This window comes from Citrus clementina, unplaced genomic scaffold (assembly GCF_000493195.1).
Source record: "Citrus clementina cultivar Clemenules unplaced genomic scaffold, Citrus_clementina_v1.0 scaffold_3, whole genome shotgun sequence".
Taxonomy (NCBI): domain Eukaryota; kingdom Viridiplantae; phylum Streptophyta; class Magnoliopsida; order Sapindales; family Rutaceae; genus Citrus; species Citrus x clementina.
Window position 1 is genome coordinate 21,427,152 of NW_006262339.1, and position 22,207 is coordinate 21,449,358.

The 22,207-nt window shown below is 33.5% G+C and overlaps 2 protein-coding genes across 2 annotated transcripts; both read left to right on the forward strand.

Annotated features, from left to right (window-relative positions):
• Positions 1–3,084: 3,084 nt before the first annotated feature.
• Positions 3,085–11,525, forward strand: LOC18045947 (bifunctional aspartokinase/homoserine dehydrogenase 1, chloroplastic). The gene is made up of 18 exons (XM_024188404.1): positions 3,085–3,420; positions 4,105–4,172; positions 4,288–4,662; positions 5,288–5,376; positions 5,483–5,786; positions 5,935–5,987; positions 6,074–6,288; positions 6,401–6,489; positions 6,570–6,682; positions 7,211–7,309; positions 7,404–7,598; positions 8,041–8,123; positions 9,070–9,295; positions 9,659–9,804; positions 9,957–10,092; positions 10,485–10,568; positions 10,651–10,743; positions 11,077–11,525. Exons 1-18 carry the CDS (start codon positions 3,278–3,280, stop codon positions 11,320–11,322), a joined length of 2,757 nt encoding a protein of 918 aa, XP_024044172.1. The 5' UTR covers positions 3,085–3,277; the 3' UTR covers positions 11,323–11,525.
• A 1,453-nt stretch (positions 11,526–12,978) lies between these two features.
• Positions 12,979–21,834, forward strand: LOC18045948 (TMV resistance protein N). The gene is made up of 9 exons (XM_024187121.1): positions 12,979–13,239; positions 13,380–13,473; positions 14,416–14,494; positions 17,181–17,669; positions 18,365–19,433; positions 19,546–19,833; positions 19,958–21,250; positions 21,338–21,469; positions 21,730–21,834. The coding sequence occupies exons 1-9, from the start codon at positions 12,979–12,981 to the stop codon at positions 21,832–21,834; spliced, it is 3,810 nt and encodes a 1,269-aa protein (XP_024042889.1).
• Positions 21,835–22,207: the final 373 nt, after the last annotated feature.

The window sequence follows — 22,207 nt, forward strand, 5'->3', positions numbered from 1 at the left end:
TCTAATTTAGTTTTTTTGTAATATCTTAATTTATTTTTTTGTGACTTAAATTTTTTTTATTATATTTAACTACTAAGATTGTTTTAGCCTAAAATAGCTATTTTTCCTTTAAAGGTAAAAATACCAAAAACTGACTTTAATTTCAATAATTTTTTTTATTTTATACAAAATTGATTGTTTTTAATAATCAATTCTACTTGCCTAGTATGATTATTAACCTTTAATTAAATAACATAATCTCTTTATGAGACAATACCCATGTAAATTATTAGACTGTCAAATTTATGTTATTTACATGTAAAATATTAAAAATTATTAGAATCCGTTTAAAAAATTAGATTATAAGTTACAAAAGTATTGGATATAAGAACACATATTTTTTGGGGCAATTGGTTCATTTTATGTCACAAAGGTAAAATAATTAAATAAAACTTATATTAAAGCAAACTTAATGGTAAACAAATGTTGAAAAAACTTAAGTAAGAAAAAAAATATAAGAATGACTTAATTGATGAATCATACAAATATTTTTGTTGAGAAATATTTATATTTATTAGAAATAATGTGAATTTATTGTAAATATATTTTGAAAGTGGTTTGGGTTTATAGAAATAATGTGGTGGAAATATCCCACCCTAAAAAAAGAGTGATAATGAATCACGACTTCTCTCTCTCACATTGAATTCATAAGTCTCTTTATTTAATTCAAATTCATCAACTTAATTTTAAAGGTTACTTATTGATTATTAATTAACTAATTAGATATCCACCAAAATAAAGTCAATGATAGCGATTAAAAATTTAAATCGAAGGGTTTAGACCCATTATCAACACTATAAAAAATGATACAGCATCATTAAGAAAATTCTCTATATGGTTGTCCCCAAGCCTAAATATACTAAGGAAAAAAAAAATGTAATGCCAAAAGCTAAAATTTTGTGACATCGTCAGCAATAAATTTGCAAGAAACAGCATCAAGATAAATGAATATACAAATGGAAAATTATTTTCTTTAATTATACAAGTATTAAATATTTTTTATATAATTTAACTTATCAAGGGTATTTTAAGTATTAAAATGGGTTTATGGAGTTAATTTTATTTTTTTAGTATAGTAAAACTTTAAATTTTGAATGCCCCTTTTCTCATATTTATCTCAACATTTCAACATGCAAAAACAAGAACTGAGTTTCTATTCTTCTATTTTACTATATTTCTTTGTCCTTACCTCTTTTGTTTTTTTTTTGGTGGAATATTTGTATTTACCATCTTCTTAACAAATAACAACTATGTTCATGCATTTAAGTTATCATACGGTCTTAATTTTCCTCACCGAAAGCCAAAATTTTTATTCTCTCACTAACTAATACATTACACATCAATAATCAACAAAATAATAATAATAATGCGTGGACTCCACGCATTTAGTATCACAATGATGATTGCTATCCCTTAGATTGCTGTTGTCACTTGTTGCTTGGGACCCTTAAAAAAATAAAAAGAGAGCAAAAAAAATCTAATGATACAAATTTGATTTTGTTTTTTTCGCATAGTGCAAAATGAGTGCGGGTCCTCATTTTTCATTTATAGGATGCGTGAAGCATTTTGTAAAAGCATGGCTGGGTTTTTTTTTTTTTTTAATGGTGATAAATGGACATGTGACACAATCCCCAGCTTGATCCTTTCGATTGCGTTCTTGTCTTTTGCGCGGGACCTACACAGACTACTAATTTCATAAGATGACAAAAAGCCCCTTTCGTGGTAGTGACAAGCCAATTGTGGGGGGTGAGCTTTCTTTGGCTCTTGTTAAGTAAAATTGTATTAAATTGGGGTTTTATAAATCTAAAATATTAAATCTCTTGTCACAAATTTCTTATTTTTGTTTACTTGTACCTCTTTGTTGTTAATTTGTTTTTTTTTTTCTGAAATGCTAACCTTCTAAATTTAGCGTAGTTCCTTATCCAAAAAAGAAAAAAAGAAGAAGAAAATCATAGTTCATTCTTTATAGCAAATTTAATTATACACACTCTGATGATGTCTAAATACAATGCAATATAAATTCCACACCCACAAAGTCTAATCATTAAGTTCATAAGGATTGATTGATAGTATTATCTGGAATCATTTTATAATTCAGACAAGAATATTTTCATCCCATGATTGTTGTAAATTCATTTTGTTTTTAAAAAATAATTATAATAAGTTCACGTTGTTTTTAAAATATAAAAATTAACAAAAAAAATTGATAATTAATCAATCAAATCTTTCTTATAAGCTTTTTACTTAGATATTTTTTACTATTAAAGTTGCTTTAAGATCAATTTTATTTGACTATTTTATCCTAATAATATAAAATAATCAAATTACCCCCATAACGTAAGCTCTTGTATCTAATCGTTTAAGTATTGAGTTTTATTTGATTAAATTTCTAAACTTCTTTGTTATTTATTTTTTATAAAAGGTAATGTGAACTTATTATAATTATTTTTGTGAGGCGGGTGAGTTTAGAAAAATGGTGGGATGGAATATCACCATCCTTATAATTCAACATTTCTTATCTATTAACAAATTATTACATAATTATGTTACTTATATAAGGCTTCGTTTAGAATTTTTGTATACCAACAGTGGCTTTTAAATTACCATTCTTAAATATTAATAAACATTTTGTAATTGTGATTTGGATTTGCAAGTTAAGATTATTTTATGCAACAATTATTTGGTAAAAAACTTATACTATATTTATTATTTTTTCTCAAAATAATTATTTAATGATCATACTTTCAAATATTATCAATTTTTATTTAACATTAGAGCTTTTATTTATTTTTAATAACTACAGTTTAAAAGGCATGACACCACGAATTCCAAAAAAAAGCCTATGGGTAATTTGATCGGTTCATTAGGGTTCTTGGAAAGGGGCCTATTTATTACAAATAAAAAATAAATATACTTTTTAGAGAATAAGTAAACAAATAGGGATCCAAAAGTAATTATTGTACTTGTTAACACACGTGACCTGTGACGAGCCGAACTGAAACATTTCCTGGACTACGTGTCATCCTACTATTGGTGATACTCAAAGATACTCTTAGACTGACAGACATCGGATGCCTCCCTCCTCCGTTTAATTTCAATTCATCATCTGTGCAGTACAGCAAGTGACTCACTTTCATTCTCGTCAGTTCCAGCAACCAAAGACGCCAAATTATTAGTTCATTGATAAAGAAAGAGAACGGGGGGGAAAAGAGAGAGAGAGAGAGAGAGAAACAAATCAATGGCGTTCTCTTCGAGTGTCTCCTCCTCGCGTATGATTCACTCTCCAGCCGCATTGGCTTACCAATCAAAGCTCAACAACAACCAAAACAATAAGAAGATCTTTCATTGCCGCTCTTTCTCTCCTCTTCCTTTCATTTCCAGGTGCTTTTTGTTTTGTTCATTTGCTCCGCACTGCTTGGAAACGATGCGTTTTGATAATCAACTTTTGCTTTACGATTGTTGTCTAGTTATAATTGATGTGAGCATGTCACAAAAAACGATGCGTTTTGGTGCTTTGTGATAGTTCTTTGAATTGATTCGAGGTCTTGGAGTTGGTTTTGAAATGACGATCCAACGGTGTGTGTTTGTGTATGTAAATGTGACTTGTCTAGTCCTCTTTCTTATGCTTCATTTAAAATGAAAAAAAAATTGGAAATTTGAGATTCTGTTATTTTGCCATTTGTTGTGTGTTTGAAAGTGCTTCCGGTAAAGTGCTTTTGTGTCTTTCTTGCTATTTTCAGTTGAAATGGATAAAACTGCCTTCAGGAATCAAAACAGAAGCACTTTTATGTTTAATTTTTTTGAGAAGTGCTTTACAAGTTGCAAAGGAATTTGATGTGCTTTCACAGCAAGCACTTTTGTTTGCTAGTGCCTTTTCTAGACTGTTTTTATTTTTATGTTTACATTTCGATTGGTTTCCTAAGGCAATTGGCAGCTGAGCTCCTTCTATGTAAGGCTTTAAAAGCTGCAACCTGGAGTTCGTGTATGATATAGCTTTCTTAACATTTCTTGATGATTTTAAGTTCAATACTTTCTTTTACTTAATATTAGTGTTTCATGGTTCAGATTGAGTTATGTCTCTCGGAGGCGAAAAGGGGAGTCATTGAATAAGCACATAATGGCTTCAGTTACAGGTCCATTAGCTGCTTTATCTATTTTCGAAATCTATTAAAATTGTTACCATCTTCTAATTGACAAATGTTTGTTCAGTTGATTCCATCTTAATTTTTTTTTCTTATATGTTTACAGATATTTCAGTGGACAAATTAACCGAAGAAGCTCAGATTCCCAAAGGACAAATGTGGTCAGTTCATAAGTTTGGTGGCACATGTGTTGGAACCTCCCAAAGAATAAAAAATGTTGGTGAGATAATAGTTAATGATGATACAGAAAGGAAGTTGATAGTTGTGTCAGCCATGTCAAAAGTGACAGATATGATGTATGACCTCATCTACAAGGCTCAGTTGCGAAATGATTCCTACTTATCTGCCCTGGATGCTGTTTTTGAAAAGCATCAATTAACAGCACATGATCTACTTGATGGAGACGAACTTGCTGGGTTTTTGTCTCGGTTGCACCATGACATAAGCAACCTCAAAGCAATGCTCCGTGCTATATACATCGGTAACAGAGTGCTCGCATGATGCATATTCATGGGACTTTTTGGTGGAGAAAATTCTGTTTCCATTTGTGTGGATCTATCTTTACAATGAGTGATAAAAATACTGCTTGCTTGCAATTTATCATGAGTTTGTACCTTCATCTAAGTCCCTCTTTACAAATTTAGTTTCTTACTTGTTAATCTTTTTCTTTACAAAACAATTGCATATAGCTTTAACAGTTTGATATTTAAGTTTCTATTCTGAGCTATACAAGTCATGCATTCATGTTCCAAGTTTTGTATATCATTCATATCAGTTGAATATCTACTTGGATGTTGGTTACAAGTTATCCTTTATATCCGATTTGCTCTACTTTTAGGTGAGGAATTATGTTTTTATCTCTGAGTTGTTATATGAGTTCATAAGGTCTACATATAATTTCTTGTCAAATGTGGACTGTGTTTACTAATTGTTTATTCGTATATATTTGATACATTGATTTGATTTTCTTGTTTGGTGGGATGGGATTTCCATGGCATATTCTGTCATCAACCTTGTTCTTTTTGAGGCAAACTGGTCATGGGAATCTAATCTTTTATTTAACAATTTGTTGCAAACCACTTTTAATCATTTTATTATTTTTGCAGCTGGCCATGCCACAGAATCTTTTACAGATTTTGTTGTCGGACATGGAGAGTTGTGGTCTGCTCAGATGTTAGCAGCTGTTGTCAGAAAGGTCCGGCAGTTATATGCACTTTGTTATTAGAAATTTCGCTTGATTTTAGCTTTTGGAAGTTGCTATAACTTTTAGAAGCTATTTGAACTTATTTTTTCTTGTGCAGAATGGCATTGATTGCAAATGGATGGATACAAGGGAAGTCCTTATTGTAAATCCAACTAGCTCTAACCAAGTTGATCCTGATTTCTCAGAATCTGAAAAAAGACTTGAGAAATGGTTTTCTCAGAGTCCATCAAATACAATAATTGCAACTGGTTTTATAGCCAGCACGCCTGATAATATTCCCACAACTTTGAAGAGGGATGGAAGTGACTTCTCTGCAGCCATAATGGGAGCTCTACTCAGGGCTCATCAAGTCACAATTTGGACAGATGTGGATGGAGTTTACAGTGCTGACCCAAGAAAAGGTTTGCATAGAGCATTATATGTATGCCTTCATTTTCAGAAGATCCTCAATATTCTTGTATATTGCAAATTCAGTACAATGAATAGAATGCTTGCTTGGGATTTTAATGGATCATAACTTTGATATTGTTGTAACTCGAATTTCTGCAGTTAGTGAAGCTGTGATACTGAGGACACTGTCTTATCAAGAAGCCTGGGAAATGGTGAATTGACCTCTACTCTTATGCCTGCCAAAGCTGTGCAGAATTCAGACTTACATTTCTTACACTATATTCATGTGTATTTGCAGTCATATTTTGGAGCAAATGTGTTGCACCCACGAACCATTATACCAGTAATGCGATATGACATTCCAATTGTGATACGGAACATTTTCAATCTTTCGGCACCTGGAACAATGATATGCCGGCCTCCTGTTGATGAAAATGAAGATGAGCAAATAATAGATTCTCCCGTAAAAGGTTTTGCAACAATAGACAATTTGGCTCTCGTAAATGTTGAGGGGTGAGCTGCCTGTTCCGGTTTCAGCTCTATTATTTTTTGGATTATAATTTTTTTTCGATTTTAAATCAATTTTATCTGCCTGTATTGCTTCTTTTTATTTTTATTTTGGTAGTACTGGAATGGCTGGTGTTCCCGGCACTGCAAATGCGATTTTTGGTGCAGTGAAAGATGTTGGAGCTAATGTCATCATGATTTCCCAGGGTAATTTATCCTCTGATTTACGTTCCAGGGACAGTCTTCTTTAATAAACACAGATGCTTAGTGACTGATTATGGTGTAGGCTAGTAGTGAGCACTCTGTGTGCTTTGCTGTGCCCGAGAAGGAAGTAAAAGCTGTTGCTGAGGCACTGGAGTCTAGATTTCGTGAAGCTTTAAATGCTGGACGTCTTTCCCAGGTATGTTTGTCATTTTGGTTATGTGATTATACTTGATAATCTTACAAATTTTCAAACTGGAACAATTTATACTGACTTTTGTCCTGCGATTGCTTATCTGGGCGTCTCTTACTTAATATTATGCACAAGATTTTGGTTCTAATTTAGTAATCTTTTATTTTAACTTCCTTTTATCATCATTCCTTTGTTTTGTACAAGAATAGACTAGACTAGACTAGACTTGATAAAGATATCAAGACTCTGGCTGAATATAATTATTAAGCTTTCACTTCTGTACCACACAGTTTAAAGTATTAAATCATCGGAAAATTACTGTCTGTTGCAATAATTGAGAGCTAATGCATTTCATGTCTCTGTGATTTATCATGGTCCAAATTATTAGCTCGCTTTTTGTGCTGTGAGATCTGTAGTAGAAGCTGCGTTTTCATATTTTCCTTTTCCTGTAATTACATTAAAGCTCTGATTTTGCCAAGTTCAATGCAAATGTAGTTTTCTGCTTCTATTTTATCTCAAGACAAATCTTCTTAGGTGGCAATCGTTCCAAACTGTAGCATTCTAGCAGCAGTTGGCCAGAAAATGGCGAGTACTCCTGGTGTTAGTGCCACGCTTTTCAATGCTCTGGCCAAGGTAAAAATATCATCTCTTGATAATCCCTTATTTCTGCTTTGATCTTAATTTCTAATTATCTGTGTGATAAGTGTTTGAAGTATCAATAATGCAGGCTAATATCAACATCCGTGCAATAGCTCAAGGTTGCTCCGAGTACAATATTACTGTAGTACTTAAGCGTGAAGATTGCATTAGAGCTTTGAGGGCTGTCCACTCGAGGTTTTATCTTTCAAGAACCACTATCGCAATGGGGATTATTGGCCCTGGTTTGATAGGTGCCACATTACTTGACCAGCTCAGGGATCAGGTGCAGTATTAGACAGTTTCCCTTCGTATTTGGTTTGTATGATAACATCTATGAATAAATCAATGCTGGAGTTTGAGAATATATGGAGTTCTTAGTCTTGGTCAATATGAATACAGTCAATAGTTGTAAATTCTTGGAAATCTAATATCAACAGCGGTAATACTATTGATTTGTGTTATACTAAAGAAATCTATTATGGACATTAATAAAATAGATCTGCTATTTGTAAGTCAAATTAGGGACAATTAATTGACATGACTAGGCATGCTGTAGCCATTAAGCGAGCATGGGGTTCATTAATCTGGTTGCCATATTGGTGTCTTTTCTCGAAATATAGCAACTGGAGACAAAAATATGAAAACGGTTTTCAAACTTTGAAGCAAAATGTGCTTTTGTTGTTGGTAGTTGAACAAGTTTTGAAATTTCTGTTTTACTCTGGCAGGCAGCGGTCCTGAAGGAAGATTTTAACATTGATTTGCGGGTCATGGGAATCACTGGCTCCAGAACAATGGTCTTGAGTGATACGTAAGTTAGAAGCTTTATTTGAGTATTCATGGCTCTTTGATATCATTGCATCAGATGGGTTTAAAAAAGACGTGGTAACTCTGCTCTTCCTTCTGAGCTGAGCATAAACATAACCATTATTCAGACTAACAAAAATTTGCTCATATGATTATTTTTCTGTTGGGCGCTCTGTCGGAGTTCAGTATCCATCAATATGAAGCGATCATAAGTTCTATAACATATTATCTTATATTCCTTGTTTCACACCTTGGTAATGACTATTTTGTTCTCAATAAGAAACAATTATATCAGAAATAGAGGAATAGAATGTAAAATAAAGGGGATCAGCAGACCATCCTATGCTCAGGTGACCATATTAAAGAAAAACAATATATCAAGTCAAAGGAAGAAGGAACTCAGCCTTAAATAACACTTTTCCAGTTCCTAGGAAGACAGAATACGTCTTCAAAACAGTTCACTGGAGACTATAATGAAGTGAAATTCATTGTTCTGCTTTTGTAGAAAGTACAATAAACTGAACTCCATAGGCCCATTTTTACCCACATGCTTTCCATAGGTTGACACCAACAACTTTATATGTTTGGGGCACATGGTTCACATATTATGTTGAGGTTTTGGGAAATGAATGCGCATATTCGAGTTGTATAATCTGAATATCATGACGATTTGCTATTGGGACCTGTCTGTTTGGGCTTCACTATCAGAGATTATTTTGCTTTTCTTTGTTGACTGAAGACATTATTCAATTGTATTCTTTTTTCCTGCCTTTCCTGTGGTTTTAATAAATATTGTGAAGCTACCCTTTTTTCTCCTTTTAATATATGCTGGGACAGTGGGACTTCTTAATTTATGAATGAGCATGCTTATTTCATTAATTATAAGAATATTACTTTCGAATGTAGTCAAATTTACTGCAACCCTTCGTCTCATTAGTTATTCATTGTAGGGGAATTGACTTGTCAACATGGCGAGAGCTTCTAAAGGAGAAAGGAGAAGTGGCTGATGTGGAGAAATTTACTCAACTTGTGCATGGAAATCATTTTATCCCTAATACAGTTTTGGTAGACTGTACAGCAGACTCTAATGTTGCCAGCTGTTACCATGATTGGTTGCGGAGAGGAATTCATGTAATCACCCCAAACAAAAAAGCAAATTCCGGACCGCTGGACCAGGTAACGAAATTCTTTTGTCTTTGGGATATGATCATTCATCATCACCATCATCATTGTCATATAGAAGCCTCTTCGGTAGTGTTACTCTTTTGGGGAAAAGTACAACATTCCAGATTTTTTAAAATAAATTTACACTACAGATTTACATCTTGATGTTTATTCATCTGCACTTGCTTCTTTTTTAATATCAATCTCCTGCTGGAGCATGGTTGATTTGATGTCTGTGTGCTACCCAGCCGGATGAACTGTATCCTGGTTCACCTAATAGTTAATTTAGAAAGGGACAATTTTACTGTTGATTTTTTTTTTTTCCTCTGATCCTTCCGTTGGGAGATTTGTTAATGTAGTTCTGCATAAATCTAGTATTTAAAGCTGAGGCCTCTTCAACGGAAATCCTATACACATTACTTCTATGAAGCAACTGTTGGAGCTGGTCTTCCAATTATCAGCACTTTAAGGGGTCTGCTGGAAACCGGGGACCATATATTGCGCATTGAAGGCATTTTCAGGTTGGTCATATGTATTGGCTCATATTGCAAAAGACCCTCATGCGGAAAAAATACGAAATATCAATATGTTCGTTGTGTACTGAAATATTTTTCCTTAAAGTTGACTCATGCGTCTTCTGACAAGCGTTCACCTGTGTGTTTTGCTGTTGCAGTGGGACTTTGAGTTATCTTTTTAACAGCTTTGTAGGCACAAGATCATTCAGTGAGGTAGTGACAGAGGCGAAAGAAGCAGGTTATACTGAACCTGATCCAAGGGATGATCTATCTGGAACAGATGTTGCCAGAAAGGTACTGTATGCAGTAATTGTTTGTTTTGTTATTCAAATGATTACTACAATTCAGAGTGTCGAATTAGTTTCTGCATTCTACCACAGCTGTTAGCAATTGGTAAATGCCTAGGATTTCATTAAGACATCTACTCAATTGCCATTCTATAAATTTGCACATCAATGCATGTGTCAGATAAGTGACATAAAGTTGGCAGATGAGCTTTCTTACCTTTTAAAAATTCTATAATCAGTTATCGCAGAATGATGTTCACAGGCATGACCAAACATTTTGAATTGTCAGAGAAACTGACCACAGTTGATGCTTCCATATTTGTTTGTGGTTTATTCCTGTGTCTGAATGCTGAATTTAATTCGATGAGAATCAGACTGAAAAAAACTTTCTTTCTGCAGGTGATAATTCTTGCCCGAGAATCCGGTCTTAAGCTGGAACTTTCTGATCTCCCTGTTCAAAGTCTTGTGCCAGAACCATTAAAAGTAAGAAAACAGTTTTACTCAATCCAACACTCCACTGAGGGTCAACTTCATCACTAATGTAATGCTTTGATTTTTGCTACAGGCTTGTGCATCTGCTGAAGAGTTTATGAAGCAATTACCACAATTTGACAAAGAATTGGCCAAGCAAAGACAAGAGGCCGAGGATGCAGGGGAAGTGAGTTTTTGATAAGACACTTTGCTGGTTTAACTTCTAGTAGAGCTAGTAGATGCTGATATAATAATTACAATAACCCAAAAAATGATTTTATGAGATATCATTTTTGAATTCTTGTCAATCATTTGAGGGGTGAAGTAAATTTTAGTTATGAAAGATGTACTCAGAGATACTATGGAAAATAAACTTTACAATCTTACATGTTACTACAATAAATTCTTGATTATGATTTGGTTCCTTGATGTGTAGCTTATGTTTAGGAACATTATTGCTTATTTCTGTTATCCCTTAGGAAACAAAATCCTGATTTTGTTTCAAACTTGTATTTGTCAGGTCCTTAGATATGTGGGAGTGGTGGATGCTATCAACAAAGAGGGGCGTGTAGAGTTGCGAAGATACAAGAGAGATCATCCATTCGCACAGCTCTCTGGTTCTGATAACATCATAGCTTTCACAACAAAACGATACAAGGAGCAGCCACTTATCGTCCGTGGACCTGGTGCCGGAGCTCAAGTCACAGCAGGTGGAATCTTCAGCGATATATTGCGGCTGGCCTCGTATCTTGGTGCCCCATCATAGTGTATCAATTTCTATGCCTTTCAGTCTGGTTTTAGCCTTCTCTTTTTGGTTATTTGAGGCAGTAGCATTGGTAGTTTTATCTGCTGGATGATGATAGTGTTTTGAGTTAGTAATTACGTATCTTAGTCGTCTTGGAACTTTCGAACTTTCAAAATTAAGGTTATCTAGTGGCTTGAAAGCATAAATAAGTCTATATTTAGTTCGGCCTTTGTAGTTTTCTTTCTTTAAACTTTATATTTTTCTTCATACTATCCTTTTGTCTATGGAAAATGAACTTGAGAATTATTTTTTGATGCATTGCAAAAAAGACTAAATTTTGGATTTTATTTAATAAATTAACTACAGGTGAAATTGATTTGGTAAAATATGAAATATTTATTTGAGCTACAGAGTTTGTAACATGGGGTAAATTTTATTATTTGGGGTAGGAGGAATCGGGTGTCTCATAACAGCAGGTCAGCACTCTAATGGGCGTGCGATTTTATCATCATTATGATTATAAATATAATTAATATTTATTATTTTTATAGTAATTTTTAAAATAATTCTATCACTAACAATTAAATGAAGAAAGCTTTAAAAAGTGTAAATAAACTTTCATCTTCTCATTACACTGGAATTTTTGTAAACCTTCAAACTTCAAATTGATTGACATTGAGTCCCTCCTAATTTGATTAAACACATCAATTTGTCCATATCATGAAAAAGCAATACCACTAAATGAAGAATGCGATAAAGTCAATCAACGTCTAACACTTTCGTAATTATGATCCTTTATATAATATGTGACACATCATTGAAGCAATAAACAAGGATAAAACAGGAATATGCAGTAAAAATTAAGATTAAAAAAAAAGGAAAATCTTAAATATATTCTTAATAAAAAAAAATTGAAACATAATAAATAAGGACCCCATTACTGTGGGGGTTGTTAAACCACTTTCATTAGGCATAGCTGATGAAGCAAAAAGCAGCAGCATAGCTGGTGCTATGATGAGGATGCACCCAGCCGATAACTGCATGAGCTGCTCAGCGTGTAACAAACAAACTGCCAGCCTGGCGGTAAGGATCAACAGATGCGTAACACTGTAACAGAATCAGAAGCATGACCGCAAGCATGAGCTGATGAGTTGGTTACAAACAAGCTAATAGTTACTGCGATAAATATATAATAGTCTGTAAAGTTCTCGTCTTCTCTCTATTAGATTCACATTCCATTTTATTTTCTTTCATTTTTCTTGATTGCCAAACACTTCTCCTAGTAACTAATTCTTTCTTTGAACTGGGTAACAGAGTACTAAAAAAGTCCAAAAAGCAAAGCAATGGGTTCGTCTAATCCAAAAAGTCCAGAAAGCAAAGCCGCAGGAAATGTGCGTATGTCTAACAACGAACACCTTGCAAGTCTAATGGCTAAGAATCTTGTAGATCTCCCCTAAATGAGCAAATGAATCATCAAAAGGCGATAAATATCTCGTGAGATGTATCTGAGTATGTTTTCATAGTTGTAGAAGTAACGGCAAGCTATGCATTATTTGGTCCTGTTTCCGATTTCTATAACTGTTGTAGTAGCCTCACAATTACTACTAACATGTATAATTAAGCACTAAAAGCCACGACCTATGATTGATTCGCAGGTGCTATGTTGGTAAGTGAGCAATGGGTGGTACTTACACTAACTGGCCCAATTGCAAGCTTGTAACTGATGTTGGATTATATTTTGTATTCATGGAGGCGAATACAATAAATGTACGTGCTGGTTTCATGCGAATTCTGACTCTCCATGAAGGACTGCCTCCTAAAGGAAAGAAAACCAATTGGATGATAGAGGAGTCTAGTCATAACCCTGCAATAATTCTAGCCAGTCAACCGGGCACTGAGACTCGAGCGGAGGAACCTGATGCTAGGACTCAACCAAAGGTAACATAACGCCTTGTATTTAATCAGAGAAGAAAATTTGGCGACTGTTTATTGTTGTTGGGTAGTTTTGCCATTATTAAATCTTCTGAATGATGATTTCAGCAATGACATTACATTGTTTCATATCACATTTGTTTCAGAGTTTCTTTGTCTGCAAACTTATTCCCACTGAAGGTGATACCAAGGAATATACTTGGGGGAAAACGTTGGATTGCTTAATTCTTTGCTTGTCGGGTTTGCTTTTAGCTCCAGAAACAAAGAATGTATATCATTATTGTTTGATCCTTTTCTTTATTTGTATATATCTTTACATATAATCAAAATGTTGCAACTAAAACCCATACCACTGCTTTAGAGTTCACTCATTGTCTTATACTGTCCTAACTGGTTTCCATATGAAGTTCGTTCTCAAAATACAAAGAAATCCTTGACTATACCCACACACGCAAAAGGAAGAGACTGCAGGAGAGTAGGAGCAAAGAAGAAGAATAGTATAACAAAAAGCGGGGTTAGGCTGCCCCCAAATTGTGAAAAACACAATGCCATTTGCTGCTAACCAGAATACTTTGTTATAAATCTAAAGGCTGTCCTTGATAACTACCGATTATTGAGTTTGGACTTTAGCAATTCGAATGGAGATGAGGAGTTTTTTTTCATGAAATGGAGGTCAATTTTCATGATCAATTGATATTATATAATTTGTACTTCTCTTTTATTCTCCTAAAAGTTAACAGGGTTTGGGGTGAACTTGTTTTCAAGACGAAGGGACTTTGGGACTGTAAGTTTTTAGATATATTTCATCTTTTACATAAAAGAAAGATGAGTAAGTCTTTTTTTTTTCCTATATATATATATATATAATTTTCAGTGCATAAGATTGAATAAGATTGAGACTTTCATTTTGAGCATCTTTATATATGATTAAGATCCTCTTCTGATATGAATTTTTCTTGAGTAGAAATCCACACGTTGATTGGTAGTTAAAAAAATAAAAAATTAAAATTAAAATTCTATCCATACACTATTATTATATGACGTGTGAAATAAGATTTTTAAAAGTTTAGGGGAACTCAGATTAAGAGAAGATCCTAATCTGTTTAGATATTTTCGTAATTTACTACGCTTCTCATCAAAAGACTTGGCTTTGTCAGAATTTGATCTCCATTTTGACTCCAGGAATATCGATGTGCAATGGTATGCCAGATTTGTTGAACTTCTTGCTAAGTTCCATTAGTTCTCTAGAGTGTTGGGGATGGTATGTTTGTTCATACTTAACTATTATTGTTTAATCTTTAGTGTTCTTTCTTATATGTGAAATTTAATTATTACCATTCAACCTGTAGCTCTCTAACTTGTTACTTTTTAATTTCTTTTTTGAAGAATGTGATTGTTCCTAGAGAACTATGGTCTATGGCAAAGTATGCTCCCCCTTATCCGGTGTCAATCTATTGAAATTTACAATAAACAATTGTACGTTTCACGTTTCAAAGAACTAGAAACTGTGCTTTCTCGATACTCCGTAATTAACATGAAATTGTCTCGAAGCATCGTAGAAGGTTTAAAGAAAGTATATACTATTTTTTAAAATAAAATTTAATGTTTGAATGAAATTGAAAAGGTACAGAACTTTTTGATAAAAATTCAATTAGATATCACAAGTATCAAAAGGTGTTCATGTTTTATACAGATTTATAAGGAAAAAAAAGTTGAAAAATTACTTTTATATGTAATCTTGATATTACAAATTTTTAATATTAAATAATTACATTAGGACGTTACGTGTATGGTATTAGGATAACTTTTGATATTTATACTATATGTATATTTGAATTTTTTTCCGAGCTGAATTTTTTTCCAAGCAATTGAAAAAAAAAAAAAAAACTCTAGTCTCATATTTAAAATATCAGTGACTTGAGAGTTTAACTCAATTTACTTGACCATTGAAGATAGCATTGGCAGAATTCCTTGAATCTCGATCACAAAATTATATAATGTTCGACCAAATTGAAGCTTTGAATTTGTTGATTTCTAATGAGTGGGAATTTAATCCTTTGTTTTGTTTCCATAATTGAATCTCTGTTTCATTGCAGCATTCTCTCATTTTGCATCCATTATTACACGTGCGAGTTTTTGGGTCATAATTGATGAATTGCTTGCTATGAGTGAACAATAAACTAATATGCTCATTGCAATATGACTTAATATATTTTTCTTTTAGTAGCTCAAATAAGCTTATTCTAAATTAGATAGGATTGGTAAAAAAGTTCAGGCTGATAAATTGGTAAAAAAGACTCAGCTAAACTTATTCTAAATTATATATTTTTCACCAATTTGTCGTAATTTTTACTGACCTATTACCGACTACTCTAGTCACTCCCGCGTGCTATATTTCTCATTCTCAAATCTCAATCGTTGGATATTAATATCCAACGGTCGTTTAACTAAAGGACAAATAATGGGGTTTGTTTCCCTAATGCAATGTAGTCGTTGCCAATTTATATATAATTATTTATAGTTCTATTTCATAAACAGTTTCCCTAATGCAATTTAGTCGTTGCCAATTTATATATAAACAGTTTCCCTAATGCAATTTAGTCGTTGCCAATTTATATATAATTATTTATAGTTCTATTTCATAAACAGTTTCTTGGAAGATGCTCGAAGGGCAGTTTTCTAGCCTATTGAATAAGCTAAAGAAGCACATTATTTTCTATGATAGTGATTGCCATGTGAAGAATTTTATGATAATTAACAATTCCTTGGATAATTAATTAAGGCTAGTGGAACTTTAAGACGAATAATTAATTACGCAAGTGGAAGTTTATATCGAATAATTAATTATGCAAGTCGGTCAACACTAAGGCTTGCTTTAATCTGGAATACAATCATATAACAGAGCTGAGGATGAGGAGCTAGAAGTTGCATGATTTGATTAACTTCTTTCCTTTGAGCAAATACTTCATTGGAGTTCTAGTAAGCTTTAAGTTTTATCTTGTAATTTCTCTTTTATTTTCAGAACTAATTTGCATATCCTGTATGTGTAAAATTTGAAAGAAAGCTTGAATGTTAATTTTATATGAATTCTTTGCCTTTCCTTATAGTTACTTAGAAAAGATTTGCTTAAGTAGAGGTGGGTACACACACTCTCCAATCAGCATCTGAAAAAATTTTCTAATTACATTTTGGGATTTATTAAGTATAGTTTTTTTTTTCTTTTTGGTAAAGAAAGTAAATAAGAAGCTGTGGACCTGTTTATTTTGTTTAAGAAGAAGATCATTGATTTCGAAATCAGAAGCACTCACTTATTAACTTTTAATTAATATTAGTAATTTTTTGTCTTCAAACAATATTTAATTACAATTTGTTGTCAATTAATTTAATTAATTGAAAAAAGGGCAAATTTTCAGTTTCTGTCAGCTTCTCTCAATCTCTCTCAAAATTTAACTAGAAAATTACGATCTATGCGCAAATAATTTATTAGGACTAAGTATTCGCCAGGTTCTTTGTTTATATATAATGTCAATCCATATTAGTTGTAACCTTAATGTTCTTCTTAATTCTTTCTAAACGACATATGGGCACACTATTTTATTTAATTATATAAGATCATTTTATTTATTTTACTTTCATTATTTAATTATTTATTATTTACTGAAATAAAAAGTACTACTTTCTTGATAATTTTTCAAATTTTTTTATTGAGAAAGTTAAATAACACATTTAATGTAAGTAATAGTATAAAATATCAAAATTCTAATAGAAAATATTTTATTTAATGCAAATACAGCTTATGTAATATAATATGGCGCACCAAAAACATCCGAAATTAATTATCACTTGATATGTACATTATCCTTTTCGGGTGCCCATAATTTTGGATGAATCATGTTGTCTGCATTGTATTGTTCCAAGAATGTCACATTTTTTATTCTAAATTTCAGGACAAATATAATGGCTTTCACGAGCATCCAAACCATCTCTTATGGGAAATATGATGCATTCTTAAGTTTTAGAGGAGAAGACGCTCGTAAAAGTTTCACAGGTCATCTCTATACTGCTTTAAAAAATAAAGGGATTTATGCATTCAGGGATGACAAAGAACTACAGAAAGGAGGATCCATTTCACCAGAACTTCTTAAAGCAATTGAAGAATCAAGAGTTTCTATTATTGTTCTCTCAAAAAATTATGCTTCTTCCACTTGGTGCTTGGATGAACTTGCTAAGATTGTTGAATGCAAAAACAAAGAAGATCAAATTTTTCCAATTTTCTATGATGTGGAACCAACTGTGGTGAGGAAACAAACAGCAAATTTTGGAAAAGCTTTTGCTAAACACGAAGAAAATTTTAAGGATAATATAGAAAAGGTGCAAAAGTGGAGAGACGCTTTAAAAGTGGTGGCCAATAAATCTGGTTGGGAATTGAAGGATAGGTAATCATTTTTACTCTCAATTATTATTTTTTTTTTGTTGTTGTTCGGCATGATAAGTAAGCACAAAAAAAATTTTAGTATTCATGATTCAACATTGTTTTCAATTAAACAGCTTCTGTTTAATACGTGTATATCATATGATGTGTCGTTATTAAAATAGTAGTGCAATAAATGAACTAATATTTGCAAATGAATAGCTATAGACGTTGATACGTTAAATTATTGTATTTTGAACTTTTGAAGACGGTACATTTGTATCTTGTGATGCTTTGTGCTCTGTTAATCAGTTGGTTCTTGAGATAAAATAATTATTGAATCTTCTAAAGAATTATTAACTACCTAATGAATGCCACATAATTTAGGATGTCTATCATCATCAACTAATTGATTTCATGTGTGTAATAAATGTTCTTATCAAAAATTGATATAAATTCTCTTTTAATCTAATTTACCTAATTATAGAAAGAAATAATATGTACATGAGAAGAAAACAGCAGAAGAAATTGAATTTTCTCATTCTAGTTTTTTCTGACCCACGTAATAATAACATGTTACTTGATTATGTGACTTCTATTTGATGAAACGAATATTGTGTGGTTTGGATTTTATAAATAATATGGAATTGATCTTTTACTTCGTTCACACAAACTTTAATTTAACAATAGCAATTTCTTCTTGTTGTTTTCAATCTACAGCAATGAGTCTGAATTTATTGAGGAAATTGTCAATGTGATATCAAGTAAAATTCGTACAAAGCCAGAGACTGCTAAGGGGTTAGTAGGAATAGAATCACGCTTGGAGAAACTGATGTTTCTTATGGGTACGGGGTCCATTGATGTTCGTATGATAGGGATATGGGGTATGGGAGGTCTAGGAAAGACAACACTTGCAAGAGTTGCGTATGACTTGATGTCCCATGAGTTTGATGGAAGTAGTTTTCTTGCCGATGTTAGAGAAAAATCTGAAAAAGAAGGGAGTGTAATCTCTTTGCAAAAGCAGCTCCTTTCTGATTTACTGAAGCTTGCAGACAATAGCATACGAAATGTCCACGATGGTATTAACATGATAGGAAGTAGGCTGCGACAAAAAAAGGTCCTTCTAGTAATCGATGATGTGGCTAATGTTGAGCAACTACAAAGATTAGCTGGAAAGCGTGATTGGTTTGGTCCGGGCAGCAGAATCATAATAACAACGAGGGATGAACATTTGTTGAAGTTGCATCGAGTCGAGGAAGTTTTCAAGCTTGAGGCACTAAGTTATTATAAGGCATTCGAACTCTTTTGTTTGAAAGCCTTTGAAACCCAAAAGCCCAGGGAAGAATATGTTCATCTATCTCAACTAGTTGTAAAGTATGCTAGTGGTCTTCCATTAGCTCTAAAGGTTTTGGGTTCATTTTTGTTTGGTAGACCTGTGGACGAGTGGACAAGTACCTTGGAAAGACTAAAAAGAGAACCTGAAAATGAGATTCTAGATATACTCCAAATAAGTTTTGATGGGCTGAAGGAAGCAGAGAAGGAAATATTTCTCGATGTTGCCTGTTTCTTTAAAGGGGAGAAGAGAGATTACGTATCGAAAATTCTCAACAGCTGTGGTTTTGAACCAGTAATTGGCATTAGTGTTCTTATTGAACAATCTCTATTAACAGTATGTGAGGACGATAAACTGTGGATGCATGATTTGTTACAGGAAATGGGTCGACAAATTGTTAGGAGACAGTCCCCAGAGGAGCCTGGAAAACGCAGCAGATTGTGGGAGGAAGCAGACGTATGCCATGTATTGTCACAAAACACAGTAAGTGACCGATAAAGAGGATTGGGAATTTTTTGTCTTTTACCTAGTAAAATCTCTAATGAACTATTTTGCTTATAATTTTCAGGGAAGTGAAGTAGTTGAAGGAATAATAGTTGATGATTATTACTTTCTCAAAGATAAAGTGCATTTAAGTGCTGGTCCGAAAGCATTTTCGAAGATGACCAACCTGCGATTGCTCAAAATATGTAATCTGCAGCTTCCTCAAGGCCTTGAATACCTCTCTAACAAATTGCGGTTACTTGATTGGCATCAATATCCTTGGAAATCTTTGCCATCAGATTTACAATTGGATAAAATTGTGGAGTTTAAAATGTGTTACAACTGCGTTGAAGAATTGTGGAAGGGAACCAAAGTAAGATCATTAATTTTGTCGGTAATTTATATTTTTTAATTGAATAATTGTTTATTACAATTTTATTATTATAGCCGTCTATGAATTAAAAAATATCATTTTAGCACCCTTTTGTTTTCAACAGCCTTTAAACGTGTTGAAAGTCATGAAACTCAGCCATTCAAAGAATCTGATTAAGACACCAGACTTCACGGAAGTGCCAAATTTGGAGGAGTTGGATCTTGAAGGATGTACAAGGTTGCGTGAGATTCACCCATCTTTGCTGCTTCACAATAAGCTGATTTTGTTGAACTTGAAAGGTTGTACAAGTCTTATAACTCTTCCGGGCAAGATTTTTATGAAATCGCTTAAAACACTTGTTCTTTCTAGTTGCTTGAAATTGAAGAAATTTCCATGCGTTGCGGGAGGTATGAAGTGTCTGCAGGATCTTCTTTTAAATGAAACTGATATCAAAGAATTGCCGCTATCAATTGAACTTCTATCTGGACTTGTTCAGTTGACTTTGAAAGGCTGCAAAAATCTCTCGAGTCTGCCAGTTACTATAAGCAGTTTAAAATGTCTAAGAAATCTGGAGCTCTCTGGTTGCTCGAAACTGAAGACTTTTCCAGAGATTGTGGCAAGTATGGAAGACCTGTCCGAGCTCTATCTAGATGGAACTTCCATTACAGAAGTGCCACCATCTATTGAACTTTTGATGGGGCTTGAATTGTTGAATTTAAATGACTGCAAAAATCTCGTGAGACTTCCCAACAGTATAAAAGGTTTGAAATCTCTCAAAACTTTGAATCTCTCAGGCTGCTTCAAACTTGAAAATGTGCCAGAGACAGTTGGGCAAGTAGAAAGTTTGGAAGAACTTGATATAAGTGGAACAGCTATAAGACAACCTCCATCCTCCATTTTTCTTATGAAGAATCTTAGAACACTCTCTTTTTCTGAGTGTAATGGACCACCATCATCTACATCATGGCATTTTCACTTTCCCTTTAATTTGATGGCAAAGAGCTCATATCCTGTACCTTTGATGCTGCCTTCTCTGTCAGGTTTATGCTCTTTGACAAAATTGGATCTCCGTGACTGTAGTCTAGGGGAAGGAGTAATCCCAAATGATATTGGCAACTTATGCTCATTAAAAGCGTTGTATTTGAGTAAAAACAGTTTTGTTAGGTTGCCAGCAAGTATTGACGGTCTTTTCAATCTTGAAGAACTAGAGTTGGAAGATTGTAAAAGCCTTCAATCTCTGCCACAACTTCCACCCAACGTAAAAAGAGTTAATGTGAATGGTTGTACTTCGTTGGTGACATTATTAGGTGCATTAAAACTATGCAAGTCCGAATACACATTAATTGATTGTGTAGACAGCTTGAAATTTCCGGGAAACAATGGTTTGGCATTTTCGATGCTACAAGAGTACCTTGAGGTCAGTCTTCTAGCTACGCCAAAATTATGCCTAAAAAAATTAAGCAATGGTATGGACTCGTTCATTTTTTTAATTTTTTGGTTGCAGGCAGTGTCAGGTCCATTAAAAGATTTCAGCATTGTTGTTCCAGGAAGTGAAATTCCAAAGTGGTTCATGTATCAGAATGAGGGTTCTTCTATAGCAGTCACAAGGCCTTCATATTTGTATAATATGGATAAGGTTGTGGGATATGCTATTTGCTGTGTTTTTCATCTCCCGAAACATTCAACTCGTACGAAAAAACTATGGCCCGGACATCAGTTGGACTGCCAAATGATCGGTTCTCATAATAGGCCTACATATTATATTTCTTTTAAAGAGAAATTCGGTCAAGCTGTTTCGGAGTCAGACCATCTGTGGCTACTCTATTTGTCCCGACAACAATGCTATGATAGTAGGTGGCATTTTGATTCTAATCATATTGAGTTGTCATTTACAAGCACGTGGAGCCCAGGATTGGATGTAAAGAGGTGTGGCTTCCATCCAGTTTATATGCGCGAAGTGGAGGAGTTCGACCAAACGGCAAACCGATGGAGTCGTTTTAATGCTTATAATCTAAATGAATTCAATCGCGATTTTGTTGGATCAAATCTGGAATTAGCCACAACATCAAAGCGAAGCCTTGCAGAATATGTTGGGGCAGCTGAAGCCAGTGGAAGTGGCTGCTGTGATGATCACGATGAGGAACCACGACCTAAAAGATTTAGACAACTCGACGGAAGGCACAGCCCAGGGGGTATTATTGTCGCTGAATTTTGTTTGTAAGTACGCTTCTCAATTTCAATCTATGTTCTTTAAATTTGCATGTGGTACTTCATTTCCTTTTTATTTGTTTACTTATTGTATCTACTCTTGCATTATATATATAATGTTGGACCGAAGGTCATTTTTTCAGAAAGTACTTTGCAGGCAAAAATT

What these genes read in the sequence shown, in the direction of transcription:
- LOC18045948 (XM_024187121.1), top strand. Translation starts at nt 12,979, where the DNA reads ATGGGTGGTACTTACACTAACTGGCCCAATTGCAAGCTTGTAACTGAT. An exon ending in GATTGTGGGAGGAAGCAGAC is followed by an intron (nt 19,434 to 19,545) that starts GTATGCCATGTA and finishes TATAATTTTCAG; the next exon opens with GGAAGTGAAGTAGTTGAAGG. An exon ending in ATTTGTATAATATGGATAAG is followed by an intron (nt 21,470 to 21,729) that starts GTTGTGGGATAT and finishes GTCATTTACAAG; the next exon opens with CACGTGGAGCCCAGGATTGG.
- LOC18045947 (XM_024188404.1), top strand. Translation starts at nt 3,278, where the DNA reads ATGGCGTTCTCTTCGAGTGTCTCCTCCTCGCGTATGATTCACTCTCCA. An exon ending in GCTCTCGTAAATGTTGAGGG is followed by an intron (nt 6,289 to 6,400) that starts GTGAGCTGCCTG and finishes TTATTTTGGTAG; the next exon opens with TACTGGAATGGCTGGTGTTC. An exon ending in CGCATTGAAGGCATTTTCAG is followed by an intron (nt 9,805 to 9,956) that starts GTTGGTCATATG and finishes TTGCTGTTGCAG; the next exon opens with TGGGACTTTGAGTTATCTTT.